This window comes from Corapipo altera, unplaced genomic scaffold (genome assembly GCF_003945725.1).
Source record: "Corapipo altera isolate COAL_440 unplaced genomic scaffold, ASM394572v1 191, whole genome shotgun sequence".
Classification (NCBI taxonomy): Eukaryota; Metazoa; Chordata; class Aves; order Passeriformes; family Pipridae; genus Corapipo; species Corapipo altera.
In genome coordinates, this window is record NW_020885097.1 from 55,283 (window position 1) to 65,552 (window position 10,270).

At 49.8% G+C, this 10,270-nt stretch overlaps 1 protein-coding gene across 1 annotated transcript in view; it reads right to left on the bottom strand.

Annotated features, from left to right (window-relative positions):
• Positions 1–10,270, bottom strand: part of LOC113960223 (MAM domain-containing glycosylphosphatidylinositol anchor protein 2) — a gene marked incomplete at its 3' end in the record, with an annotated part of 214,775 nt that overhangs the window by 51,971 nt on the left and 152,534 nt on the right. The window contains exons 7-8 of the mRNA XM_027669660.1: positions 6,205–6,534; positions 297–590 (exon numbers count right to left, since the gene is read on the bottom strand). Of these exons, the coding sequence (XP_027525461.1) occupies positions 297–590; positions 6,205–6,534 (624 nt within the window). The remainder of the gene's footprint in view (positions 1–296; positions 591–6,204; positions 6,535–10,270) is intronic.

Sequence of the window (10,270 nt, forward strand, 5' to 3'; positions counted from 1 at the left end):
GGGAAGGGGAAAGGAAAAGGAAATGGGAAGGGGAAAGGAAAAGGAAAGGGAAAAGGAAAAGGAAAGAGAAAGGGAAAAGGGAGAGGGGAAGGGAAAGGGGAGGTTTGGGAAGGGAAGGTTAGGTTTGGGAAGGGAAGAAAAGAAAAAAGAAATAAGGAAAGTTTGGGAAAAGGAAAGGAAAGGTTTGGGAAAGGTTTGGGAAAGGTTTGGGAAAGGAAAGGAAAGGAAAGGAAAAATAAAAAAGAAAAGAGAAAATAAAAAAGAAAAGAAAAAAAGAAAAGAAACAGTGTACTCACACTGTACAATGAGCTGCACCAAAGCCTCTCTGGGTTTCACATTGAACCCGTTGTACTGGCTGGTCTGGCACCGGTATGTCCCCGTCATCTCCCGGGACACGTTGACGATCCTCAGGATCCCGTCGTAGCTCTCGGTCTGCATCGCCCCGTCCGGCATCGCCACCTCCTTGTCGGCCCGGGACCACAGGATGATGGGCTTGGGCTTGCCTGTCACCTGGCACTGCAGCTCGATGGTGTCCCCCTCCCGTGTTACCAGCGGGGACTTCTCCTGGGGGACGGTCAGGTTGGGTGGCACTGCAGGGGACAGAGAGAGGGGGGACAGTCAGCACTGCGGGCACGGCACAGGGATTCCTGCCTCGGCCTGCCAGCACAATCCCGGAATCAGCCAGGCTGGGAAAGACCTCTGAGATCATAGAATCACAGAATCCCAGAATCAGCTGGGTTGGAAGGGACCTCCGAGATCATCCAGTCCAACCCTTGATCCAACCCCGCCGTGGTTCCCAGCCCATGGCACTGATGCCACATCCAGTCTGTCCTTAAACACCTCCAGGGATGGTGACTCCACCCCCTCCCTGGGCAGCCCATTCCAAGGGCTGATCACCCTTTGGAAAGAACTTCTTCCTGATGTCCCCCCTGAGCCTCCCCTGGCCCAGCTGGAGGCCGTTCCCTCTCCTCCTGTCCCTTGTTCCCTGGGAGCAGAGCCCGACCCCCCCTCAGCTCCCCCCTCCTGTCAGGGGGTTGGAGAGGGTCTCCCCTCAGGCAAAAGGGACTCACAAGGGTCCAACCCTTAGTCCTGCACAGGATTGTCCTCAGGAACCACCTCATGAGGCGGAGAAGATCATCCAAACACTCCCTGAGCTCTCTCAGGCTCATTGAGGAGCAATTTATACCCAGACAGCAAAAGGCAGGGATTGCTTACATATGGGAAGGCTGTGGAATGCTGCTGGATTTATGGGATGAGGTTCTCAGCTGCTTGGAGTGGCTCAGCTGGGATTTCCCAGCCCTGGGTGACACTCAGTGACCTCCCTGTATGTCTCTGTCCCAGGACTCAGACCATCAGTCCCAGCCAGCACTTCAGCACTGCAACTTAGGGCTTTCTTTTTTTATGAGGATTTGGCACTAAACCTTTTTACTTGGTACCAGACTGGCTGCTGATTTCATCCAACTCTCTGGGGCACAAAACCACTTCTGATTGCAGGTGAAGACACAACATCAAGCACAGACTCCACAGAAACACAGAATCGCTGAGGTTGGAAAAGACCTTCAAGATGGTTAAACCTCAACCATCAACCCAGCACCACTAAACCATGTCCTCAAGTGCAACATCCACACGTTTTTGCAACACTTCCAGGGATGGTGACTCCACCACTGCCCTGGGAAACCTGTGTCAGTGGTTTATAACCCTTTTTATGCAGGAATTTTCCCTCATGTCCAACCTAAACCTCCCCTGGGGCGACCTGAGCTCATTGCCTTAAATGATAATGGAGGCTTGGACAAGAGATGTGCTTAGGCAGTAAAATAATTCCAGAATCGGGGCTTAGAACTCTTCTAATACATCTGTATCCATATCTATTGATCTCTATCTGTCTATATAAATATATATCTAATATAAATATATATATAATATAAATATTGTGCAAATATATATGTATATAACACCTCTAATACCCTGAAACACCGCCTTGCTCTGCAGTTGGACTGAAGAGGAACATTTTAAACCCAGAACATCCACAGGCAGTTTCAAATCAGCCAAATTATCTTGCAGAGCTGTGGCAGGAGCTGTGCTGAGGAGCTCCATGCTCCACATGCACCAGGACATGAGGAGCCAACTCCACGGCCGTCTGGAGAAGGATAAAAACATGGAGGGTGTTTGCTCCCAGAAATCCTGCTGGAATCAATCCACTGGGGGTGAAGACATCCCAGAAACAAAACCAGATCTCCGTGGGAAGGGGCTGCAGAGTAGGGCCCCTCCTGGCCCCGTGTGACAGGAAGGGACGGAATTAACAAGGAAAATCTCCACACATTAAGTATGAAAATAGAACTGTAAAAGAAAAAAGCTTTTTTAACCAAATCAGGCCTCGATCTGTCCCTGCTGTTCACCTCCTCCTTTCAAAGATAAACTCTGAGGGTATAATGGCTCCCAAAAAATCATCAGTTTGCCATGATAACTGTGTGATTTTGGGTATCTCGGGGCTACCCGTGAGATCGCTCTGGACAGTGCTTCAGGTTTTACAAATATCTTAATTGGAGCGCTAATTACCTCACAAAAAGCACTTTTTCATTATGCAGCTGTGATTCCAATAAACGTCTGGAGCCCAAGTGAAGGTCTCTTTAATGGAGCATCAAAGCAGGAAGGAGATGACCAGAGGACAAACAGGCCCCCCACGTCAGCCCGGATGTTTAATTAATTCATTAGTTAATACAGAGCTGATTAGCTGAACAGGGAAAGCCCAGTCATACTGCACAGCCTCAGTTGTACTAATTCCTCATGGATTTCTCTGCCTGGCTCAAGCAGGAAAGTCAAATCTATCCCTGGAAGTGTTCAAGGCCAGTTTGGAGCGACCCGGTCTAAAGGAAGGTGTCCCTGCACAGGACAATGAAATGGTCTTTAAGGTCTTCTTGTATTATTATTATTATTATACTTCGTATAGTAAATATGTATGTAATCCTAATTTTATATGATTTATATATCTATTATATAGTAATATAAATGTAATAAAACATAATGATAATGAAGAATTAATAATTTAATATAATAATAAAATAATAAAATATTATTAATAATAATTATGATGATAATGATGGTAGTAATAAAAATAATAATAATAATAATAATAATAATAATAATAATAATAATAATAGTAGCCTGACCACACTATCCCACAACTCTTCCCTCAGCACTGCTGAGCCTGGCAGGCCTTTGTCCAGGGCTTTCCCTAAGCCACCATCTAGTCCATGGTGGCCCCATAAAGAAAGCCTTGGGAAAAGGCCTGGAATTCTCAGCAGCGATGAGGGAGGAGTTTTGGGATTGTGTGGTCAGGCTGCTTAATGTGGGTTAATGGTAATAATTATAGGATAAAGCAGAGCCCAGGAGTGTTTGGGCTGCATCTCCAGACAATGAAATGGTCTTTAAGGTCTTCTTCTAAGCCCAACCACTCTATGAGATGGAGGAACAGGAGACATGGAGCCTGCCCCGTGTTCATTCCCAAAATCTATGTCTGGGATGGGCCTATCCCCAGGTGGAATGTGCTCAGCACGTCTTCAACTTTTCCCAGAGAGCAAGGATTTGTTGGACATGTTTGCCATGGAGGACACCCAGCTGTGCCCACACAGGGCAGGAGGGAGATGGCAGGAAGGAGTCCCTCAGGAAAAGCAGGATCTCCACCTCCTCCAGCCAGCCCTTCCCGGGACAATTCCAAGCAGCGCCGCCGAAAAATAAAGTAAAAGAAGTAAAACACCCCCTGAACTCACAATTCCCTTCCCTGCACAAAATTGTCTCCGGGGGAAAGGAGAATAAGCCAGGAGGGACAGATATTCCAGCTCTGCCTGGGCTGATGCTGCTTTTCAGGGATAAAGGCGGGGTAAGAACCTGTCCTGGACAGGGCAGAACACACAAACCCCAAAGCTTTATTCTTCCTGCTTCAAATATAAGGCAGAGGAAAAAAAAAAATCACCTCAACAGACTGACACATTTTCCTGATCCATTCTCTTTTTTGTTTGTTTGCTTACCCTGAACCCACTTTACTGAGGGGGAGGGTTTTGTTGCTTTTTTAACGTCTTGCTGCTTTTTTTCACAGCTTATGCCTTCAGGTTCCCTGTGACCTGGTCCCACAGAGCCATCCTGGTGGGTTGGTTTTTGCCCAGGGTTGGTTTTTATGGATGACAAGGCTTTCCCAGGGCAAATATTCGACATTTGAGCCTTCATTTTCACTATTCACTGACCTACTTTGTCGAGATATGTTTGGGGGGAGCTGGGAGGGGATTACTTCAGGTCCATTTATGTAAGATACTCAGGCCATAAATCTCTGCAAAGTACAAAATGTCCAGGGAGAAAATACTCCTGCTGAAGGAGTGTGATGCCAAGTGTGTCAAGAGGCACTGCCACACATCCCTTCCCAACCTTCTGGGGGGACCTAAAGGTGCCACAAACCCCTCCTGCCTCGCTTGGAGACTCCAGGAGGAGACTCAGACGTGACAGGAAGAGAAAATTCCCTCCCCCCCTCTCCAAAGCAGCACAACAGACACAGGGAGGGATATTAATAAATCCCTGCAAGTCCTGGCATTTGGGAAACATGTTTGTGCCTCGGCCTTATGTTGCTAATTACCAGGCAGTAATGAGTCTTGATGAATCACTAATGACCTTCAAAGCACTGCAACTGTTTCAGCTTCCACTTCTCCGGGGGATGAAATCACCCCCCTGGCAGAGCTGAACACGCTGAGCCCAAACTCCAGGTTTGCTTCCCCCCTTTCCTCAGGATCTTCTTGCAGGGCTGGGAATGTCAGAGCTGATGGAATTCACCACTGACTGAAGGAACTGGGATGAGCTCATGGGAATGGCCAGCTAAGGAATGGCCAACAAAACGGATGTTTCCAACGAATCCTATTGTTTTTCCAAATGATTCTCAGGAAAGCAGAGATAATGCAGTGGTTCCTGTGTGCCAGGTGGGCAATCCGTGGCGTTCCCAACTTGGCTCTTCCCCAGTAATAATCCTCCAGGTTCTTTAATTGATAGTAAGATCATAGAAATCCCGGGATGGTTTGGGCTGGAAGGGATCTTAAAGCTCATCCCATCCCACCCCCTGCCACGGGCAGGGACACCTCCCACCAGCCCAGGTTGCTCCAACCTTCATCCAACCTGGCCTTGGACACTTCCAGGGATCCAGGGACAGCCACAGCTTCTCTGAGAATTCCATCCCAGCCCCTCCCCACCCTCCCAGCCAGGAGGGATCCCATCTGTCCATTCCCCACAGAAGCCATTCCCTGTGTCCTGTCCCTCCATCCCTTGTCCCCAGTCCCTCTCCAGCTCTCCTGGAGCCCCTTTAGGCCCTGCAAGGGGCTCTCAGCTCTCCCTGGAGCCTTCTCTTCTCCAGGTGAACCCCCCCAAGCTCTCCCAGCCTGTCTTTGTAGGAGAAGAGCTCCAGCTCTTGGAGCATCTCCACGGCCAAAAACGATCCAACAGGTCACTCCCTGAGCTTTCTGCTGTCTAATCAAAGTAACTCAGGCCCTGCTCAAAGGTCATGAAATCCCAGCCTGGTTTGGATTGGAGGGACCTTAAATCCCACCTCCCTCCACCCCCTGCCATGGGCAGGGACACCTTGCACCAGCCCAGGTTGCTCCAAGCCCTGTCCAACCAGCCCTGCTTGTGGCGAGAAGTGCTTTTTCCAGGCGGGAGAGCAAAGCCATCCTGTCACTCCATCCCCCCAGAACTTCCACCCAAGACTGGGAGAGCAAATCCATCCTGTGGCTCCATCCCGGGAGAGCAAAGCCATCCTTGTTTCCATCCCTCCACAACTTCCATCCAGGAGCAGGAGAGCAAAGCCATTCTGTCACTCCATCCCCCCAGAACTTCCATCCCTCCAAAACTTCCACCCAGGAGCGGGAGGGCAAAGCCATCCTGTCACTCCACCCCACCAAAATGTCCATCCAGGAATGGGAGAGCAAAGTCATCCTTGGCTCCATCCCCCCAAAACTTCCATCCCCCCAAAACTTCCATCCAGGAGCAGGAGAGCAAAGCCATCCTTGGTTCCATCCCTCCAGAAGCAAAGCCACCCTGTGGCTCCATCCCTCCAAAACTTCCCCCCAGGAGCAGGAGAGCAAAGCCATCCTGTGACTCCATCCCAGGAGAGCAAAGCCATCCCGTGGCTCCATCCCCCCAAAACTTCCCCCAGGATCCCCTCCCGGCTCTCACCGGTGCTGCTGGAGATGTTGACGTCGATGCTGATGTCGGAGATTCCCCCTCCCTTGAGCGAGGCCACGCACGTGTAGGTGCCGAAGTCGGTGAACTTGAGGTCGATGATGTCCAGGTTGGTGGTGCCGGGGGACACGTCGGGGTCGGTCTGGGTGATCACCATCCTCTCCGAGCTCCGCAGGGGCCGCCCGTTCTTGAACCAGCTGAAGGTCAGCTCCTCGGGCGGGATGGCCTCCACCTGGCACGAGATCTTCACCTCCCGCCCGATCTGGATGTTGTCATCCTTGTGGTAGGGGTCGGGGGTGATCCAAAAGCGTCCCTTTTTTAAGGCTGAAACGCAAAAGAGAAGTGCTTCGTTGTAATAGAATATAATTTTTGCCTCACTCGATGCCTACATGTGATTTTAAAAGGGTTTTAAACTGAAAGGGGGTCAATTCAAGTTGATTCAAGGAATAATTGTTTTACTGTGAGGGTGGGGAGGCCCTGGGGGTTTCTGACCCAGAAAGAAAATTTGTTCACTTTAAAACTCGCTCCATTTCCCAGCGCCTTCATCTGAAGGTACCTTCATTCCATGTGCTTCGTTCCACGGGTGCTGGAGCTCCTCCATGATTTTGTTTTTTCCGTGTGTTTTCCTGTTTTTGTGGCTGATGATCCACCAGACCTGACTTCAAGCCAAGGAAGGTCAGGAGGGACTTTGGGCAAGGGATGGAGGGACAGGACATGGGGAATGGCTTCATGTTGGAAAAGGGGAGATCTGAGTGGGATATTGGGAAGGAATTCCTGGCTGGGAGGGTGGGGAGGCCCTGGAATAGAATTCCCAGAGAAGCTGTGGCTACCCCTGGATCCCTGGAAGTTTCCAAGGGCAGGCTGGAGCAACCTGGGCTAGTGGGAGGTGTCCCTGCCTGTGGCAGGGGGTGGCACTGGATGGGCTTTCAAATCCCTTCCAACCCAACCCATCCTGGGACTCTGAGATGTTTGGGAAGTCACTGAAACTTCCAATGCACCATTTAACACACGGTTAATTTTTTGCAGGATCCAAACCCTCCATCAAATCCCATCCTAGAGCACATGGAGCCAGAGCACTTGTCACTTCCAAGATGAAAAATAGGAAGCACAGCACCTAAATTAGGCTGAGCTGCTGACAAGTGAGGAGCAACCCAAATAATTCATGAGCCTTCCATGTCTGTGATCCATCTCTGGAGGTGTTTACAAGCCCTTCCTCTCCCCCTTGTCCTACCAGAGCACTGAGAGAGAGGAGAAAATAGAGATATCATCCCAACAGCACTGACATGACCAGAGGTGTCACCTCCAATCCATCTGGGAGCAAACACAGCCTGGTGCCAGCTGGTGAAAGGGAAAGGAGGGAAAAACATGCCTGAGGCTGCAGCCTGCCCTGGTTTGTACCTCCTGTTCCTTCCCTGAGGCAGCCCTGGAGGGCTCCATCCATCCATCCCCGGGCTGGGGACAGCTGTCCCATCCCATAGAATCACAGAATCATAGAATCACAGAATCAGCTGGGTTGGAAGGGACCTCTGAGATCATCCAGTCCAACCCTTGATCCAACCCCGCCGTGGTTCCCAGCCCATGGTACTGATGCCACATCCAGTCTGTCCTTAAACACCTCCAGGGATGGAGAATCCACCCCTTCCCTGGGCAGCCCATTCCAATGGCTGAGCACCCTCTCTGCAAAGAAATTCTTCCTAATCTCCAACCTAACCCTCCCCTAGCACAGCTGAAGACCGAGCCCTCTTGTCTTGCTGAGAGTTGCCTGGGAAAAGAGACCAACCCCCCCCGGCTCCTCCCTCCTGTCAGGGAGTTGCAGAGAGTGAGGAGGTCTCCCCTGAGCCTCCTCTTCTCCAGGCTGAGCCCCCCCAGCTCCCTCAGCCTCTCCTCACAGCACTTGTGCTCCAGTCCCTTCCCCAGCCTCGTTGCTCTCCTCTGCACCTGCTCCAGCCCCTCCATGTCCTTCCTGAGCTGAGGGCCCAGAACTGGACACAGCACTCCAGGGGTGGCCTCCCCAGCGCTGAGTCCAGGGCAGGAATCACTTGCCTGGACCTGCTGGCCACCCTGTTCCTGAGCCAGGCCAGGATCCATTGGCCCTCTTGTCCCCCTGGGCACACTCTGGCTCCTGTTCAGCTTCCTGTCCATCCCCACTCCCAGCTCCCTTCCTGCCTGGCTGCTCTCCAGCCCCTCTGGCCCAGCCTGGAGCTGCCGGGGGTTGTTGTGGCCAAAGGGCAGGACCCGGCCCTTGGCCTGGTTGAACCTCAATGGTTGGTGTCACCCCATTTGGTCACTTCAGTGGTTCCTCGAAGGAACCAGCCCTTTGGAGCCTCCAGAGGCCACGCTGAAGGAGCATTTTCCCACCTTGGAAAAGAATTAACCTGTGGAGCATTTGAATAAAGGATCCATCTCACAGAATTCCAGAATGGTTTGGGCTGGAAGGGACCTCAAAGCCCACCCAGTGCCACCCCTGCCATGGGCAAAGACACCTTCCACCAGCTCAGGTTGCTCCAAGCTGGCCTTGGACACTTCCAGGGATCCAGGGGCAGCCACAGCTACTCTGGGAATTCTATTCCAGGGCCTTCCCACCCTCCCAGCCAGGAATTCCTTCCCAATATCCCACTAAAATCTCCCCTTTTCCAACGTTAAGCCATTCCCTTTGTCCTGCCCCTCCATCCCTTATCCCAAATCCCTCTCCAGCTCTCCTGGAGCCCTTTCAGGCCCTGGAAGATGCTACAGATCCCATATTTTCGATAACAAGCCCTTTTCCCTGGCTGGGTACTCCCAGGGATGGAAAGGGGTGGCTGAGGCACCAAACACACAAAGAAATCTCAGGATATTTGTTCCTTACACTCCCAAAAGTGGGGAAAATGCTCATTCTGCCTGAGTTTTGTCTCTTCAGTGGCTCCTGGAACAAACCAACCCTTTGGAGCCTGCAAAGGCCACGGTGGATTCGCCCTTTCCCAACCCAGAAAAATTAACATTGATTTAATAATTAGTTTGTCTTTTTCCATGTGGGAAAACAAGCCTAAAATTGAGCTGTGTCTGGACACAGGGTGGGAAAAACTTCCCCCATTTAGGAAGGAAATATTTGTAATTAGACAACAGGAAATTTGTTATATTTTTGCATTCTTTATATATCTATTTATATATTTACCCATATCAGGTACAGCACAAAAGGCATCAGGATGCTGCTAATTGATTTTAACCATGTATTCAAGAATCTGAGTGGTTGATTTTATTCATTTATTTTATCATTTCATTTGTTTTGATGACTTTAATCAAAATTAAACTTCTGCAGCAAAATGCACTTGTCTTTCCTAAACATTTCTCCTTCCCTTCCCTTGGGAATGCCACAGTCCCTTCCCAGGGAAGAAACTTTTCAATTCCAGAGGCTCAACCAGCCAGGAACTGACACAAAAAGAAACTTTGAGGCACGAGCTGAGCTTTTTTTTGGTTTGAAAATCCCAGAACAAACCCCAGAAACAATATATTATGTAAATAACTTTCAGGCAGGGAAAAAGAGAAAAAAAGGAACTCGATACGCACGACAAACAGAAACGTTTCAGCCCAAATTAGCTGCTAATAACCTTGATAAACTATTTTTATTTGTGATTTTTCAGCAGTTTCTCGTTCCTAGAGCTGAACAAAGTCTGACAGGAAAGTCACATGAACTTTTCTCTGCCTTTTGTTAGGGTTTGGAGTTAAAATAACACCTGCAAGGGGAAGATAAAGGTGCAGAACCTTAAAAATTGGGGCTTGAAACCACTTTTACATCGCCCAGGAGGGGCTCCAAGAGGATTTAATTAAGGAGGCTCGTGGATTTAATTAATAAAACAAACCAAGTTTTGTGGCTGTTGCCATAAAATGTGAGTATTAATTCAAGCAATAACTGGGCTGGAGCACCGATTATCCCAACCTGGATCACTCATTATCCTAATCTGGATCACCCATTATCCCAACCGGATCACCCATTATCCCAACCTGGATCACCCATTATCCCAACCTGGATCACCCATTATCCCAACTGGATCACCCATTATCCCAATTTGGATCACCCATTATC